The 18,591-nt window shown below is 35.0% G+C and overlaps 1 protein-coding gene and 1 pseudogene across 1 annotated transcript; one reads left to right on the top strand and one right to left on the bottom strand.

The window, feature by feature from the left end:
- Positions 1-1,693: 1,693 nt before the first annotated feature.
- On the bottom strand, positions 1,694-6,652 carry LOC127546623 (olfactory receptor 4F3/4F16/4F29-like; annotated as a pseudogene).
- Positions 6,653-10,800: 4,148 nt separating this feature from the next.
- LOC127549157 (olfactory receptor 4F3/4F16/4F29-like) lies at positions 10,801-18,287 on the top strand. Its single transcript, XM_051976990.1, has 2 exons — positions 10,801-10,836; positions 17,346-18,287. Exons 1-2 carry the CDS (start codon positions 10,801-10,803, stop codon positions 18,285-18,287), a joined length of 978 nt encoding a protein of 325 aa, XP_051832950.1.
- The last annotated feature ends 304 nt before the right edge of the window (positions 18,288-18,591 follow it).

Here is an 18,591-nt window from a genome sequence, read left to right as displayed (position 1 = left end):
ACTTTGACATGACAGCAGAAATAACAAGGAAAATATTGTTCAGAATTATCCAATTAACAGGAGAAATAGGAATTATATGGCTTAACATAGACAAGGATAAGTTAGATTACTTAATAGCTACTAGGAAACCTGGACTATTTTGTTAGGAAATGTAAGAGCAGGAAAAATCCTGACCCAGTTGCTATGCTATGAACAATGGTATTGGATATTCCCCCTATAAATTGTCCTATAAAATCAAAAATACATCCACTTAAAGGCCCTAATGTGTTCACTGATGCCACCAAGCAAAATAAAGTGGCCATATATTTCCCACAATTGGGCATCTCTAATGTATTTATTACACTTTATACCCCAACACAGCAAAATGAGTTGTATGCCATTATACAAGTATTGAAAATAGACAAACCCATCAATTTCAGATAGCCTTTATGCAGTTGGGATGATCCAAAGAATAGAGACTGCATATATACAGGATCAAACAGGACCTATCTTATCATTGTTTCAAGAGGTACAAGAAAAAAAGAATTTATTAAGTACCTGCTATGTGCCAAACACTGTGCTAAATACTAGGTATGTGAACACAAAAATAAAAATAATCCTTGCCTTTAAGCAGTTGACATTCTAATAAGGGGAGGTAATACAGAAATGAAGTGATGGACAGGGACAAGTATTTTGATTTAGCTGGTGAGTAGAACCATAGAAAAGTATGACTTTATCTTTCCTGCAGCAATAGCAATATTGATTTGATCATGGCTCCTTAACAGTACTGATGGGAAAACGTGAAAAATACATATGCAGAGTGATATGAAGAGAATATAGATAGGCCATAAAGTGAAATATAGTTGCGGTCTCAGATATAGAGAGCCTCATGGTGCAATCAAGATGATGGGAGCCACAGTATAGGGATTCTGAAACTGAAAGGGTTAAATCTTCTAGGCAATAATTTTGACGTAAGGTTGCAAGATAGTTAGTGAGAAGATGGCTGAGATGCATGGCTGGGGTTTCCTATATTTGATGAACCATGCCAAGATAAGATGAAACCCAGAGCAGTTTCAGGGGTTAAAAAAGTTATATCTTTCAAGGCATGACTCTGGTATAATGAGAAATGTGGTTGGATGATTGACAAGATGATGACTGAGGAGCCTAATTAAGTATAACTGGGGCCTTTTAGACATAACAAGTTACCACATTCCATGTTAGTACACTTCTACTGCCTTAAGTGAATCTTCACTTTTTGAATTAGCCCTTATGATAGTATCACATATGAATATGTCCTATACATAATATGGCATATGTAATAAGGCTCCTAAAATATTTCTTGTAGTTACCTTTTCTTTTCAACCACATTTCTCAAAACTAGAATCAACTTCTTTACTCTGTATCTACTCAAGAAGAAAATATTTCAAACTATCTTCCCCTCCCCCCAAAAAATGATTTCCTAAAAGAGTGATTATTTGGTTTAAATAAAAAGAAATCATGCTAGTGATAAGATAACAGAGAGAAAAAAACCCCAACCTTTCTAATTAATTAGGCTGTATAATAAGGCAGAAACCAACTTGAATGAGGAATATTGCCTAATATCTTAGGTCAAAAGTATCATCTCCATGTCTAAATTGTAGTTTTTACATTGGGATTTAATTATATACAGTGGAGAGTAAGCAACATACCCATATTCAGTATCAATCAGAAGCATCTATTTGGCACAAAAGAGGGAGAAGGATAGGTGGGACACATCTTTGCAAGCCCCTTTCATATTGACATTACAGAAAAACAAACCAATATAAAACATATCTGCTCCACAGACACTGTCTGTTTCCACAGACATTTTTATTTCTTTGTTTCTTAATGTGTAGATAGTGGGGTTCAGAAAGGAGTGGTAACTGAATCACAAAGGGCAAAATATTTGTCCACTGGAAATGTGGGAAATGGTCACACATAGACAAAGATACATGGACCAAAGAACAAGATCACCACAGAGATGTGAGCAGACCTTGTCGAGAGGGCCTTGGATGATCCCCCAGAAGAGTTCTGCCGAATAGTGACCAGGATGACAATGTAGGAAATGATTAAAATGAAGAAGACTCCCAGAGAGATGAACCCACTATTGGTGGTAATTAGGAACTGCAGTTTGTAAGTATCTGCAAGCAAATCTGATGAATCTAGGAAGATCACAATAAAAGCTGTCTATTTTGTTAGGGCCACAGAAGGGCAACTTTATCACAAAGGCCAATTGGAAGAAAGAGTGAGAGATTCCAATTGTCCAACAAGTTACTAGAACAGAAATGCACACTTTTAAGTTCATAATAGTCAGATAATGGAGAAGTTCACATATTGCAATGTATCGGTCAAAGGCCATAGCTATGAGAAGCACCATTTCAGTAGCCCCAACAGCATGGATAAAGAATATCTGAGAAACGCAGCCTCCAAAGGAAATGAATTTGTGCTTCCTGAAAAGGTCACTAATCATTTTGTGGTTCACCATCAAGGATCTATCATGTCAATGAAAGAGAGGTGGGCCAGTAGGAAGTACATGGGGGATTGTAAGTGGGTGTTAGAGGCCACTGCTAGCACAATCAGAGCATTCCCCAGTATACTTGCCAAACAGAACCCAGAGGCAAATACAAAGAGAATAAATTGCATCACCCAAGAATTGGTGAATCCCATCAGTACAAACTCAGAAACGACAGATTGATTTGTTTCATCTATTACATCAATATAGCCAGCTCTGAAGTTACCTAAGGCAATCAGAAGAAAATAGGCAATGAGTGGAAATTCTGAATGGAAAGCTTTTCATACTTTGAAAAGCATGGATTTATTTATACCTGAGGATTACCAATAGAGTATGTATTATAGATCACTCATTACAATAACCCAATAGCATATATTACTATACCTACCACCATTTGACCATGCTCCTCACCTGATAATAGAAACTCAACCCTGTTTATTCACATTACTTTGACAATTTACATAGAAAATTTCCTCTAGTTTTAATCTTTCCTGCTTAATTTGCTGTAAATAAAATAAAACAATTTTTTACCTTTGAAAATGACTCCAATTCCTGAGCATTTACTTTTCATGCAGATTATTTATGAATGTCTATTTCCAAGATGAGGAGTAAATGCCAGTGTTTCCTACATCTCTAGCTTTCCAAAAACTTTGTGTAAATTGGATGGGGAAGGAGCAGGGAATACATCATTACTTGATGTGCACTCTCAATATCAGGTGCTATCAGAAGAAATAATGTATCTGAAAATTGAATTCAGCAAAGACAAATGTTGAAACATTGAAAACTCAAAAGAAATAAATACAAGAACCACAATTCATGGATGTAAGAACTGAGAGAAACACTGAATGAGAGAGCAAAGGAAACAATGTAAATACATTGATGAAAACTGAGCTGAAGATTTAGAATGAGAAAAAAATGAAAGGAAAATAAAGGAGGATAGGTTGGGGGAACATGGAGAAAAAGGTTCTTAGTGACTAAGAGACCTAATGTCACAAGATTAAGGAGTGGAAGGGACATTTTGCAATCAATCAATAAGCATTTAGTAAGTTCCTATTATGTGTCAAACAGTGTGCTAAAAAGTGCTTAACACACAGTAAGTGCTTAATTCTTGTGTTTTTCAATATCCCATTTTATAGATGAAGAAATTGAGACCCACAGAGATAAAGTAATTTATCTGAAGTCTCCATGAGTAAGTGCCAGAGTAAAGATTTAAATTCAGGTTCCATATCTTCAAACTTAGGAGGCTTTTTTCACTTTATCCCAAAGCTCAAGAAGATTGAAATGAATAGCAATCTTATTGTTTCAATGGAAGCATTTGAAGAACTGATTTTCAAGCACAAATTCTAGTCTAAGGGCAAAACAATTTTTAGACAATTCATTTAAATTCAGGTAGCTTATATCTAACTTTCTACCATTCCACGGGCAAATAAATTACAAACCAGAAGGGCAAGAGAGAGATTATGGAATTTCCTAAATTTTTCTAGAACATGCTATCTGTGTGACTTTAACATTTGACATTAAGCACATTTCATTTTATCAGTTGTATTTGCATATGCTAGATACATACATATTGTTATCACAAGCAGTCTAAATTATTTAAGGATTGGGATCCTGCTTTATACATTATTTTAATCACCCACAGTGTTTAGTATAGCTGCTTTGGTTATTAAGGGTACTCAAATGATATTTGCTTATTGTAGGTAAGCAGAAAAAGACATGCAGGTGGAAAGGGTTCACAGAGGTAATGATGATATCTATCTCATCTCTTCTATGATAAAACTTAAATCAGGAACATGTTCATAGATCTAAGTCACAAAATTTAACTATCTTGTATAGTTTTTCTCTATTAGGAAAGGCAGAAAATAAATAAAATAATTTTAGTGACCATGTGATTTTGCTGAGATTTGGAAATAACCATTCTGGGATTGGCTTGATCTGGTAATTGTGTTATAGAGTAATGGCAGTTTCCCCAAAGGTCAAAATGTTGAAGGTTGCTAAGTAATGAATGGAGACAGAGTCACAGTAGAGAGAAGTGATCCATAATGCCTGGATGATTTTATATCCTAATTAAAATGAAAGATAGATAATTTATTTTAAAATATGCCCCCACCCCAAATGCATGACATAAAAATTATATTTGACTGAGATAAGGGTTGTGTAACAGAATATGCAAATTAAAATGAATCTCTCAGGATCAGAAGAACATAGATTTAGAATTGTATCACATCATTTTACAGATGAGGAAACTGAGCCTTAGAGAAGTGAGATGACATGCTCAAGATCACACAAGTATTAAGGAACAGAGCTAAGAGCTGTTCTCCTGACTCCAAATCTGTCACTCTTGGTACTGTATTATAATCTTTAAAAAAAATATATTTTATTTGAAAAAACAGAAAAGAAATACAAAACAAAATAAAGTAAAAGAAAAGAGAACATTGTCATGTACCTAGCAGAACATTAGGGGGGATTCAAAATATATAGCAACAAATTCCCAGATCAAGAAAGTATATATATTAGTATAAGCAATTATATTCATGAGCGTCCATTTTTTCTTTATTTCCTTCTAAATTGTTCTTTGGTTTTCTGCTTGTTTACTTTATTCTTTCCTCCCCCTTTCATCTGCCCCCACAACCCTCAAGCAAGCTACAGTTAAGAAAATATATATTTATGTTTACATATGTAGATATACACACACATATACACACTCACACAACATATACCCCACATACACACATATCTATACTACCCCTGCTGACTCTTTCATTAAATTCTGCTCCATAACTTGGCTAACTATTACTTAACTTCCCCCCACCCATGAATCTTCACCCTTACCCTTTGCTTCCCCATCCACCCATCCTTCCCCCACTATTTCTTTATTTTATAGATTTGTTTCTGGAGCAGTATACAGTTTGTAGTTCCTTAGTGTTTCTATGGTCTTTTGTAGACATGCTTCTAATATTTGCTTCTCAGGTATACACCCCAAGATAGCATCCATGTAATGTAATAACACAACTTTTCCAAAAGTTTTTCATACTGGAGTAAGAGCTGCAGCAACATACATTTGACACTTAATAGGGCTATTTTTCATTCCCTGTGGTAAAACTGTCCATTCATATCTTTTATAAGGCTCAGCTAAGTTAATGCTGGGCACTGAAAAGGCAAATCTTTTCATATCCTCCTTCTTTAGAGGAATAGAATAGAAACAATCTTTAATGTCTATAACTCAAAGAGACCATTCTCTAGGCAATTGAGTAGGAGATGGAAGTTCAGGCTGAAGAATTCCCATAGTTTCCATCTGTTCATTTACTTTTCTTAAATCAGTCAACATCCTCCATTTTCCAGATTTCTTTCTTACAACAAATACATGGGAATTCCAAGGATTTAGAGAAGGTTGTAAGTGTCCTTGGCCAAGTTGCTCCGGTGCTATATCTAATAAGGCCTGAATGTTATCACTAGCTAAGGGCTACTGTTCTATTCACATGGGGTATCAGTTTTCCATTGAATAGGAACAGGTGAAAGTGTGGCAGGCCTTCAACAGCAGCCCTGCCTTAAAAACTGAAGTACTCATTTGTAATCTTAACTGTTGTAATATGTCTCTTTCCCACAGATTGCTGGGAATTTTTTCAACTATAAAAGGAGTACAAACTCCTGTTTCATCTTCAAATGTCCATCTCAAAGGGGTAGCACTAACTTCAGCAGGGGTTCATTGTCTATGGTACTGATGAGATTAGAGGCAATGCAGAGAGTTGTGAAAATCCCCTTCTGGTTGGAGGCACAGGTTTTTTTGTGAAAGAATTCACAACTCAAAGAGTTTTAGGTGGCAAAAATGGAAGTTAATTGTTGGATGAGAAGTCAGCTTTTGCTGAGAAACTGACTTCTTTAAGTGGCAAAGCCCTATTAGGGAAATGTCTTCTCAGTGGGCAGGGTCCTGGAAGCTATACCCAGGGACAAAGCATAGTCCTGCTTTGGACATTTTGCAAAGAAACGAGTAAACAGAAACCTATTATGTAAACAGATCTTGGCAGGAGGCTGGGGCAGCCTGAGCTGATCAGACAGGATCTCCCAAATTGCTTTGATGGCATTCTCAATCTGAATTTGAATAGAGATCTGGCTTGCCCTACAAATGGCCCAGTTGGTTGACATCACTTAACTTGTCTGGGGAGATATGTCTCCCAGGAGGGCCTGAGACTTGAATCTCCCTTCTTTACAGATCAAAGGGTACATAATTTTGAAGTGTTAATTTTACAGATTAAAGGGAACACAATTTCACACCCCTGTCAGTACCTTTCAGCAAAATATAGTTTTCTAATTGATCTCTTTTGAGTCTATTTTTGCTGTTGCCTATTTTGAGATCATAATTGCTAATTTGAATGCTTTCCCTATGTTAGCTATTCCTTGTTTATCCTGTTTAGCTTATCTTTATATATTTGTTTGCATGTTTCTTCCTTCATCGAATTGTAAACTCCTTGAGGCCTCTTTTGTCTCTTGTTGTATCCTGTGTTTAGCACAATGCCTGACATATAATGGGAATTTAATGCACTAATCCAATATTATTAAACAACATTAGGAGAAACATAATTCATAGGAAAGAGGTCATAGTCTCTTTGTCCTAGTAATGTTGAATATGGATTATTGTATTCATTTCTGGTCATCTCCCTATACTAATGACAACCTAGAAGGTGGCTAGAGGGAGGCAACCAGTTTGATAGAAGGACTTTGGATTCATCTGTTGAATCTGTTGAAGAAATGGGACTGGTAAACCCGGAAAAAAGAAGTCAGTGCAAAGATTGTAACTGTCTTCAGGGTTACTATTTGAAGAGGGATTAAACATAGGTAATTACTCAACCCTTCAGAAAATAGAAAATGATGATCTGAGAAAAAGGGATGGATACAGGAAGATATGATAGGAAGAGAGAAAGGTAGGAAGAAAGGAGAAAAATTCTTAGACTGGTTCTTCCAGGGAAGGAATGTTCTGTGTAATCTATATTGGGCTGTGAGACATTAGAATGAAAGATTTAGATTTTAAGTTCTGTAGAAAGATCTTGAAGTAAACTGTACCAAGGCAAACTAACTTTCTCTCTCACAATTTTGTTTAGCACTGATGTACACTACAGTAGTTCTATATTGAAATTAAATACATTTATAAGTAAAATAACAACAACAACTCAATATAGCACATCTGAAAATATAATTTGAAAGAGTCAGGGAAGTTTTTAAAAAAGATTTTCATGGTTGTTGTTGATTGTACCTAATGTCACTAGACTAACAGATAGGTAGAAGCAGTGAAGCTTCTCTTTATTCCATGACCAATGAACCATACCGAAGTGCCTCACTTCTCCTTATTCTTCCTTATTTTTAGTTATTCAAATCATCCTCCTCAGGTAGCCACATAGGTATGTACAGGGAGAATGTGCTGCCATATTTGAAAGGCAAATTCCAGATAAAGCACAGAGATAAAAATTCATCTTTGTCCAACTAAACAATATTTACTTATTTATTTTTTTAACTTATCCATACTTTTAAGACGAAAGGATCATTGATTTATAATAGTTAATGATAATTATAATAATAGCTAACATTTACAGAGTACTTTAAGCATTTTATAAATGTTATTTCATCTAATCCTTTCAAATATCTTTGGAGATAGATGCTATTATTATCTCCATTTTACAAGTAAGGAAACTGAGGAAGACAAAGTCTAAGTCACTTGTCCATGGTAGTAAGTGTTTGAAATGTAGTCAAGATGTTCTTGACTAAATATCAGCTATGCCAATAACATGATATAATAATGTTACATAAAACAATTTTTTATAAATATGAATGTTGAAAACGATCTTTTGGGAAAATAAAATACTGTTGAAAAAGGTGTGAAAGTTTAAAAAATTTCCTCAGTATTCACATTACAAAATAAAGGTTTCAAAATAGATCAAGAAAAGATCAAGTCTTTTTCACATTTACACTTTTTTAAGCTATGCTTTATTAATAGCCTTTTCATTTGATTACCTGGGGAAAACAGCTCCCTGGGAGACAGTATTCTTGGCCAAACAACATTAGATTAGCAATCCCACTTTCTGTAGCATCATCTGGCCATTTCTCTTCAGTCCTGATAATTAGCTGTCTTTCTTTTTATAGAAACACTTTATATATCTCTTACTAATTCTGGTCATTACATATGGAATGAGCTAAGCTTTTGGAATTTCCCAAGCTTCTGGACAATGCTACCATATCATATTCAGAGGTAGTACAAATAGGTGGTAGGTGGGAAAGACAAGAATAAATACTCCAGCATGAAGAACAGACTGAAAGATATTCTATGTTCCCATGATGTCAAGATAATTTTAGTGATAGGATTACTCCTTGCACAGGACAAACTGAGTAGGCCTGTCTTCTGAGAGCATATAATGCAGTGGAGGGAAGGAAAAGCAAGAGTTGAGAATGGCAATTGGAAGATAGAATGAAGATTTTGAATTATGAACATTCTTAGAAAATGAAGCTGATTCCTCTTGATGGAAGATGTTTCAGGATTAAATGGTAAGAATCAAAATTTGACAATTAAACAAGAATTAGGATTTTCCATTCTTTCTTACCCATTTGAGAGGTAGTTCACATACTAAAAAGAAGTGGCCTTGAATCCAGGAAAACCTTTCAAATCCTTCCTCTGACACATACTGACTGTGTAACCCCTAGAAAAATCACTAAATCACTCAATTCTCTAAGGCTACAAGTTGCAGAGTTTTAGATAGATTTTTCAGTTTATTTTCTATTTATCAAATTTAAAATAAAAGAAATGAATAAAAATATTGTAAGTTGCAGAGAAGGTGGTGATATGCATTGGTTGGGGGAATTCCTTCATCTGGAAGTTCCCTATACTGTTGACATCACAGATCCACTCTCTACTCCTCAGTTATTGCCCTTCTTCACTGATATATCTGTCATTTCCTATTCTCCTAATTAAGCATGTCAGTTTTGTATTGACTTGGCTTCGTAAGCTGCTTCATCATCCTTATGTTTAATTATGTCCATACTGAGCTCTGAATTGTTTAGTTTACTAAAGTCTTTTCCTCCTTCAACTTCCTATCATGCCAATTCTCAATTCTAGGAGATCCTTGCTATAATTTAATTTTGTTTCCTTTTCACACTGCCTAATATGTTGGAGAAAATCATAAAAACCTGATGACTGAACTTTCTACAGATTCACATTATCCAAAGTCAACTTGACTCTTGTTTCTAATTAGTTTTCTTTGTCTCTGAAATTTTTCTTTTCATTTATCCAATCTTTGTTCTAAATCTTTTCCATATTCCTCACAATCCTAAACCTAACCTTTCCCCCAAGTTTTCAATTAATAACAACCTCTTAAGAGGTTCATACCATTTCTTGAGAGTTGACTAATCTTCCTCTTCTTTGTCATCACATTCTAATTGCCACTTCAAAATTGATTTAAACCTTTACCCTTATTCATTTCTCACTCTCTCACTTTAGTGAAAAAGAGAGCCTTATCCTTTTATATCAACAAATTAAATTGTAAGGATTTATTAAACTCTTACTCCATGCCAGCAGCTGTGTTAGGTATTTGAGATAGAAGAAATAAAATTTATGTTACTCCTGTTATATCTCCTAAAGCATTACTTTGATAATGTTACCTCCTTCCTTAATAACTTTCAATTGATCCCTCTTGTCCTCCAAATGATATTCAAATTCTCAATCATTCATACCTTCTACCACTGGACCTTACCTATCATGTTAGTTTTATTAGTTCATAGGATCATAGATTTAAAGTTGTAAGATATCTTAAAAATTGCCAAGTTCAACTTCCTAATTTTATAGGTGAGAAAACTGAAACTTAGAGAAGTTAAGGAAGCACCTAATATATGTTAGCAAATGAGAAAGATCCAAATATGCAGTCATTATTCTCTACCTTCAAGGATCTTGTTATCTACTATGGAAAATAGTTACTAACTATGAATATCTCACTTTATCTCTCTGTAAACAAATAAGTATAATGCAAACTAGAAAGAAATTAGTATATGAGAGAGATTCAGCAAAATACTATGAAGATTTAGAGGAGGAGTAAGAGATCATTTACTGGCAGAAATATTGGGTAAGAATTTTTCAGAAGCAATGGTATTTGAGCTAAGCATTAAAATGATTTCAACAAGTAGAGATGAGGTAGGTGATGAGTAGGATCTTCCAAGATTAAGGATCATTTTGAGCAAAGTCAAAAAGCTTGGACTGTGGGATATGTAAAAGAAATGGAATTTAGTCTACTTTGGTCCAGTTTGTGATGGGTGGGATGGGAAAAAAGTCAGAAAAAGTAGCTTGGAATCAGGTTGCAGAGCAATGAATAATCGGCTAACTAATTTGGCCCTTTTCATTAGGCAATACAAAAAGCAATTTAAGATTTTTGAATAAGGGCATAATGTGGATAGAACTGTACACTTGGAAAATTTATTTGGCAGTGATGTTCAGGATGGATTGGAAGAAGGAAAGACATGCAATAGGGAGACTAATTAGGGGGCTATGACAATAGCCTTTAGATGAATCTACATGAGACATGGTAAAAACACAAATGTTTGGGATACAGATGTTTGGGAGGTGAGTTGACAGAAGATAAATTGGTGGACCATTCTATAGGCATTTTGGGATATGGGTCTGAGATTCAAGTGAAAATTTAGGATTGGAGGTTTATATATGTTATCCCAATTTCACATTTAAAAAAAATTTACATTTGTATCAGAATAATGTGATTTCTAATCATTACTTTTTAAATTAATCCTCTTCCTTTTCTAATCCTCACTAACACTTTCCAATGATTCCCCTCTCCAAGAACCCTTCTTCATAACAGATAAATGCACCGAAGCAAAATAAACCAATACAATGGATATGTATGAAAGTGTGTCTCATTCTGTGTGTACTGTCCACTACCTTTGTCAATGATAGAAAAGTGATACTTTATCATCACATGCTCAGAAGTCCCAATTGGTCACTGTTATTTAGAGTTCTAGTCTTCATTATTATTTTTCTTTAGGAATTATTTATGCAGAGACGAGAGTTAAAGCCAAGATATAAATGATATCACCAAGTAGAAGACTCTAGAGAGAAGAAAGAAGGCAAGAACATAACCATGGAGAACACAGCTTACAGAAATGACAAGAAAAGGATTATAATAGTTAACATTTGTATTCTTCTTCTTGTGTGTCAGGCATTGTGCTAAGTACTTTATAATTATTATCTCATTTGATCCTCACAACAAACTTTGGAGGTAGGTGCTATTATTATCCTCATTTTACAGTTGAAGAAAATGAGACATATAGTTCTAATGATTTTCCCAGAGTTAAAGAGCTAAGTGTCTGAAGCTTGATTTGGATTCAGGCCTTCCTGACTTTAGTCCCAGCACTATCCAATAAGGCAACCAATTTGCCTAGAAATCAACAAAAGAGACAGAACAGAGATAATGGGAGACAGCATATCTATCACTATTTTCTCTTTATTTGTATTTTTCATATTTGTATATATGTATATGTATATTATATAATACAGATATTTAATATGGCCTAATCTATTTGAGTCTGAGTTGAAGAAAGATTTGGGGATGAATGGCTGAAAACAATGAGACATTTTCGGGCATTGAGATGAGTTATGACAATTCATGATGACTTGAGTCTTAGTGATTTAGTGGCAAAGTTTTATGTTGTGAATGTATTTATGCTAATGATTTTAAAATCTACTTATTTAGTTCTAGCTCTTTGCTCATTTCCAGTCTTGTATCTCTGATTGCTTATCAAACATTTTGAAGTGGATGTTCAGTAGACAGCTTAAACTCCAGTAGACATCTTACATTCAACATGTTCCAAACTGAACGCCTTCTTTTTCCTCCCAAACCACGACCCTTTCCAGAGGTTGATATTATTGTTGAAGGCACTGTCATTCTCCTAGTCTCTAAAGGCTTGCAATCTAGGTGTCATCCTTCTTATTGTCTTTCACCCTCACTCCCATGTTTAATTATGTTGCCAAGACCTATCTATTTCATCTTTGCAAAATCTCTTGAATATTCCACCTTCTCTCCTCTAAAAGCACTACCACCCTATTGTCTGCACTATTGCAATAGCTTGCTAGTTGGTCTGGCTGTCACAAGACTCTCCTTATTCTAGTCCATCCTCCTTTCAGCCTCCAGATCTAATTATGTCATTCTTCTTACCTGTCAATAAACTCTATACTTAATACTTGTGGCACCACCACCCCTCCCTTCCCCCTACCTCTTGCTTCTAGTCCCTAATGATATACTTTTTGGTTCAGAGCCACTGGGCTTCCTTGCTTGTCCCTTCAACAAGATTGATCTTCTCTTGGTTCTGGGAATTTTATCTTTCTTTATTCTATGCTTAGAAGGTTATTTATTCTCATCTTCTTTTGGTTTCAGGAAGTCTTTCTCAGTCTTTTTAAAATCTAATGCCTTCCCTCTGTTAATTATTTCCCATTTATCACGTATATATTTTGTTTCTACATAGTTGTTTATATATTCTCTCCTCTGTATGAATGTGAGTTATTGAAGGAAGCTCTGTACTTTGCATTTCTTTGTTTTCTAAATTCTTTGCATAGTGCCTATAACACCATAGATAATAAATGCTCATTGACTGGCTGAGTGTGGAGAAATTGTGACTAAGTGTGTAGGGCTAGAGGGTGGGAAAATATGAAAAGTATTGTAATACATTGTAATTGTATTACTTTGTAATAGTAATTTTTTGGTGAATCAACTAGCAAAGTAATAAGATTTGTATAGAAGAATGATACAGCAAAACTGAGGGCTTAGATAGATAAGATTATACAGCTAAAATTTCTTATGAATAAATCTGCATGATTTTAGATGATGGAGGGGATTCAGAGTTAAGAATTAGTTCATTGAATATGACATGAGGTCTGGAGATGAGGGATTCTGGAATTATGACCAATGAATCACTGAAACAGCCTACCATAGTATAGTGATTGAGTGCATTGGTAAATGAAGACAGAAACAGAATTTGAACTTGAAGAAGAGTGGGCAACTTGAAATGACAATGTGTGTGAAGAGCAGATCTCAGAGAAATGAGAGAATATGGAATTGCTAAGAGAAAGATTGCAGTTGGAAGGACAACTTTGGAGTTGAGAATTTTTAAAAAAATTATAACTTTTTATTGACAATACATATGCATGGGTAATTTTTTTTTTTTTTACAACATTATCCCTTGCATTCACTTCTGTTCCAATTTTTCTCTTCCTTCCCTCCATCCCCTCCCCAAGATGACAGGCAGTCCTATATATGTTAAATATGTTATAGTATATCCTAGATACAATATATGTGTGCAGAACTGAACAGTTCTCTTGTTGCACAGGGAGAATTGGATTCAGAAAGTAAAAATAACCTGGGAAGAAAAACAAAAATGCAAACAGTTTACACTCATTTCCCAGTGTTCCTTCTTTGGGTGTCGCTGATTCTGTCCATCATTGATCAATTGGAACTGAATTAGATCTTCTCTTTGTCGAAGATATCCACTTCCATCAGAATACATCCTCATTTCTGTGGAAGTGGATTTCTTCAACAAAGAGATCTAACTCAGTTTCAATTGATCAAGGCTGGACAGAAGCAGTGACACCCAAAGAAAGAACACTAGGAAATGAATATAAACTGCTTGCATTTTTATTTTTCTTCCCGGGTTATTTATACCTTCTGAATCCAATTCTCCCTGTGCAATAAGAGAACTGTTCAGTTCTGCACACATATATTGTATCTAGGATATATTGTAACTTATTTAACATGTATAAGACTGTTTGCCATCTGGGGAAGGGGGTAGAGAGAGGGAGGGGAAAAATCAGAACAGAAGTGAGTGCAAGGGATAATGTTGTAAAAAATTACCCTGGCATGGGTTCTGTCAATAAAAAGTTATTAAAAAAAAAAGAATACATCTCATACAGTATTGTTGTTGAAGTGTATAATGATCTCCTGGTTCTGCTCATTTCACTTAGCATCAGTTCATGTAAGTCTCTCCAAGTCTCTCTGTATTCATCCTGTTGGTCTTTTCTTACAGAACAATAATTCCATAACATTCATATACCACAATTTACCCAACCATTCTCCAATTGATGGGCATCCATTCATTTTCCAGTTTCTGGCCACTACAAAAAGGGCTGCCACAAACATTTTGGCACATGCAGGTCCCTTTCCCTTCTTTATTATCTCTTTGGAATATAAGCCCAGTAGTAATACTACTGGATCAAAGGGTATGCACAGTTTGATATGGAGTTGAGAATTTTTGAGGTGGCAAAGTTCTGTGTGACTGGCAATTATAAAGTGAGACCACAGTAGTATGGATATAAAAGTGTTTCTTGGATTAGATATGGTTAAGAAACAATGACATTGAGATATTAAATGTCATCAGAATTTATAGAGAGGCTCTTCAAAATACTGGAAAAATTCTAAAGTAGAAGAGTAAAAATGATGAAAAATAGTTCTTATCCTTATTCTCTATATGAGCAGCTCATATCTACTACACTTGCATTCTTGTTTTTCTTTGAGTCATTCCATTCCCCATACTTCCTTGGACCATAATTCTGAATCATCTCACAATCCCTAAGCTAGATCCCTAGGCTAGACTGTAACTGCTAGATTAAAACAGATATTTTTTTTCTCCACATCCTTATATAAACCAACAGAGCAAAATAATAGTAACAACAGAAACAATAATAGTTCACATTTTACATAATGTTTCTTAGTTATAAAACATTTTATGTGTGTAAGATGGCTCCCTTTGGGACTCTTTGGGACAGTTTACAGATTCAATGATAGTTATTTGAGAAACATTAAACAAGCATTCCATTGAGATGAAATTCAGAATAAAGATAGTTAGTGTTCTATTTTCTAACATCTAATTTATACAATAATGACATGAAGGTTTTAATATGAAAATTTGAAAACCCTTATACTTATTACCATTTTTGGTTTCTATTATGAGATAGAGTTCAGTCATTTCATAAAAGACTCTATTTTGGAGTTGTATTATTGGTAAAGATTATACACATTTTAATGAGTCCAAGAAGGGTTCTCAGAAATAGGTGCACAAAGAGACTTCAGAGTTGGATCACAGTAATACTTCAGAGACTGCCCTGTTATTGGTTGCTGATTGCTGAGTTGAGTTATGGTTCAGAAGAGAGATATTAATGAGAAGACCCAACTGGATGAAAAGTTTTGTTACTTAGTAGAGCTGATTAAAGGGAAAAGGTTCTATCTCTTTCTTTACATTATCTTCTACAACTTAAGAGGTGAAAACCTTTCAGAACTCAGCCTAGAGATGACCAGGAAAAGCTGTGAAAATCTTATGCTTGGGGAGCTACTTTTGACTGAGATCATATGTTACTTTCCCAGAGGCCAGTCAAAGTAGTAGATATGGAAAGACTCTTCATCTATCAGGTTTATGGTTTCTGTTTTCTTTTTAAGAGATTCATAACATTTCAATACTTTAGATGATTTATTGTCTAGTAGGGAAATGGACCTGAAAATCTTCAATATAGTGATTGAAGATACTCAGAATATGAATGGCCCAAGCCAATTAGAATACTATTGTACAATCTCTGCAAAGGCAATAACATTAAGGTTTAATGGTTCAAAGTTTTGAGTTTCTCTGGGCACATTCCCTTTTTATGCTACTTAAATGATTTTGTAAGTATATCAACACTTTCTCTGATAAATGTTGTACATTGGTGGAAAACTATGTGTTCAGTTTATGGATAGAATGTAGAGGGAGCTGGATGGAGTGTTCGTCCTACAGCCAAGAAGACTTGAGTTCAAATACTGACTAAGAAACTTACTAGCTGTGTGTCTCCAGGCAAGGTATTTTTTCAACTTCTGTTTATTTCAGTTTCTTCATCTGAAATGGGAATAATAATAGCACTAATCTCCTAGGTAAGTTGTGAGGATAAATGCAATAATTTTTATAAAACATGTTTTGCACAGTGCCTGGCACATAGTAGTGACTATTAATCTACTATCATCATCATCATCATCATCATTATTGTTATTGTTAATTATTTTTGACTTGTATTCTGTTTAGTAAATGCTTTTGATTGAGTTAATATTGTCATGTTGATTGAGTTGTTAAATGGAAGCACAATGATTATGTCTCAGCAGTTACAGCTGTGAGAAGAAATAAAAGGAGTTTATCTTCCCGACCAGTGTTGTTCTTGGGATGTTGAAAGTTATAGCAACAGAGTTATGATTACCTGCTCTGGAAATCCTTAGTTTGACAGCTTAGATTGGGAAAGAAGAAAGAGAGAGAATAAGGGGCTCCAGGGACCATGTCCTCATGTATACTTGTCTAAAATGTTTGTTTGCTTCTCACAATGCTTTAAGGTAGATTATGCAATTATTATTTTCCCAATTTTACAAAGCTCAGAAAATTTAGGTGCATTATGATAGATAAGTAGTACCGGCTGAAAAAAAAAGAGAATTCCTTTTACTTCTCACATTCTGCTCTATTTCATTACCCAAATTTTTCCTCCAGATAATTCCTCACATCAGTCCTATATTACACAAAAACTGGAGAAATGTTATAGTAGGCTATGGTGCTAATTAAAAACAGTATTCTTTGGCAGTGTCCTCAAGGTTTCATGTAACCATGAGAGAAAGTGCTATATTACTGTGAGAAGTTGAGGCAAGACTTAATTTTCATCATGTGAACTAGTTCTTTGTCACACAGACTAGGCACTTACTAAATATTTGTTGAATTGAATTCTGAAATATTAATGTTATTCAAAATAATTGTGATTCTCCCTTCTTTTCCTAAAGGTGGCTATAGATGCAATGCTGCTAAGACAATGAGCAGAGCCAATCACACTGTGATGTCTGAATTCGTGTTCCTGGGACTCTCAAATTCTTGGTATATCCAGCTTTTCCTCTTTGTTTTCTCCTCTATATTTTATGTGGCAAGCATGTTGGGAAACTCCCTTATCATTCTCACAGTGACTTCTGACCATCACTTGCACTCTCCCATGTACTTCTTGCTGGCCAATCTCTCCTTCATTGACTTAGGAGTTTCCTCAGTCACTTCCCCCAAGATGATATATGACATTTTCAAAAAACGCAAGGTCATATCATTCTCTGGCTGCATCATTCAGATGTTCTTTATTCATTTGATTGGTGGTGTTGAGATGGTGTTGCTTATAGCCATGGCTTTTGACAGATATGTTGCCATATGTAAGCCTCTCCATTATCTGGTTATTATGAGTCCAAAAATGTGTGCTGTGTTCCTGGGGGCTGCTTGGACCATTGGCTTCATCCACTCAGTGGTCCAGCTGGCTTTTGTTGTTAATCTGCCATTTTGTGGCCCTAATGAATTGGACAGTTTTTATTGTGACCTCCCTCGGTTCATCAAACTTGCTTGCACAGATACATATAGACTGGAATTCATGGTCACTGCCAATAGTGGCTTCATTTCCTTGGGTTCTTTCTGTATCTTGGTCATTTCCTACATTTTCATCCTAGTCACTGTTCAGAAGCATTCTTCAGGTGGTTCTTCCAAGGCTCTCTCTACTCTGTCAGCTCACATCACTGTTGTGATTTTGTTTTTTGGTCCACTAATCTTTGTTTATACATGGCCACACCCTACATCACACTTGGATAAGTTTCTTGCCATTTTTGATGCAGTTCTTACTCCTTTTATGAATCCAGTTATTTATACATTCAGGAACAAAGAGATGAAAGTGGCGATGAAGAGATTGTGCCTTCAAATTGGGAATTTTAGGAAGATCTCTTAGATGACTTTGTAACATGAACTTTTTTCATTGAAAGAAACAAGAAAGAGCTTATTTTCCAAAGGAGATCACAAGCCAGTATTTGGACAGGTGAAATTTGAGGTTCTAGAGAGATTTCCAAGTAGTAATCACTCAGTGGTCAACTAGAAACATAAGTATGAAACTGGAAGAAATACTGATACTAGAGATAAAAATTTAGAAGTTGTTTAAATATAGAGTAAAGTCAAACTCTGAAGACGAATGAAATTGAGAAGAGCATAGATAGTATAGTGAAGAAGGATGAAAAGTTAAGGGTAGAAACAGAAAA

This window comes from Antechinus flavipes, chromosome 2 (genome assembly GCF_016432865.1).
Source record: "Antechinus flavipes isolate AdamAnt ecotype Samford, QLD, Australia chromosome 2, AdamAnt_v2, whole genome shotgun sequence".
In the NCBI taxonomy this organism is placed as follows: Eukaryota; Metazoa; Chordata; class Mammalia; order Dasyuromorphia; family Dasyuridae; genus Antechinus; species Antechinus flavipes.
This window is presented reverse-complemented; position numbering and strand designations above follow the sequence as displayed.

Coding starts and splice junctions, on each gene's coding strand:
- LOC127549157 (XM_051976990.1), top strand. CDS start 10,801: ATGGGAAAAAAGTCAGAAAAAGTAGCTTGGAATCAG. Junction 10,837..17,345: donor AAAAAGTAGCTTGGAATCAG/GTTGCAGAGCAA, acceptor AATGCTGCTAAG/ACAATGAGCAGAGCCAATCA.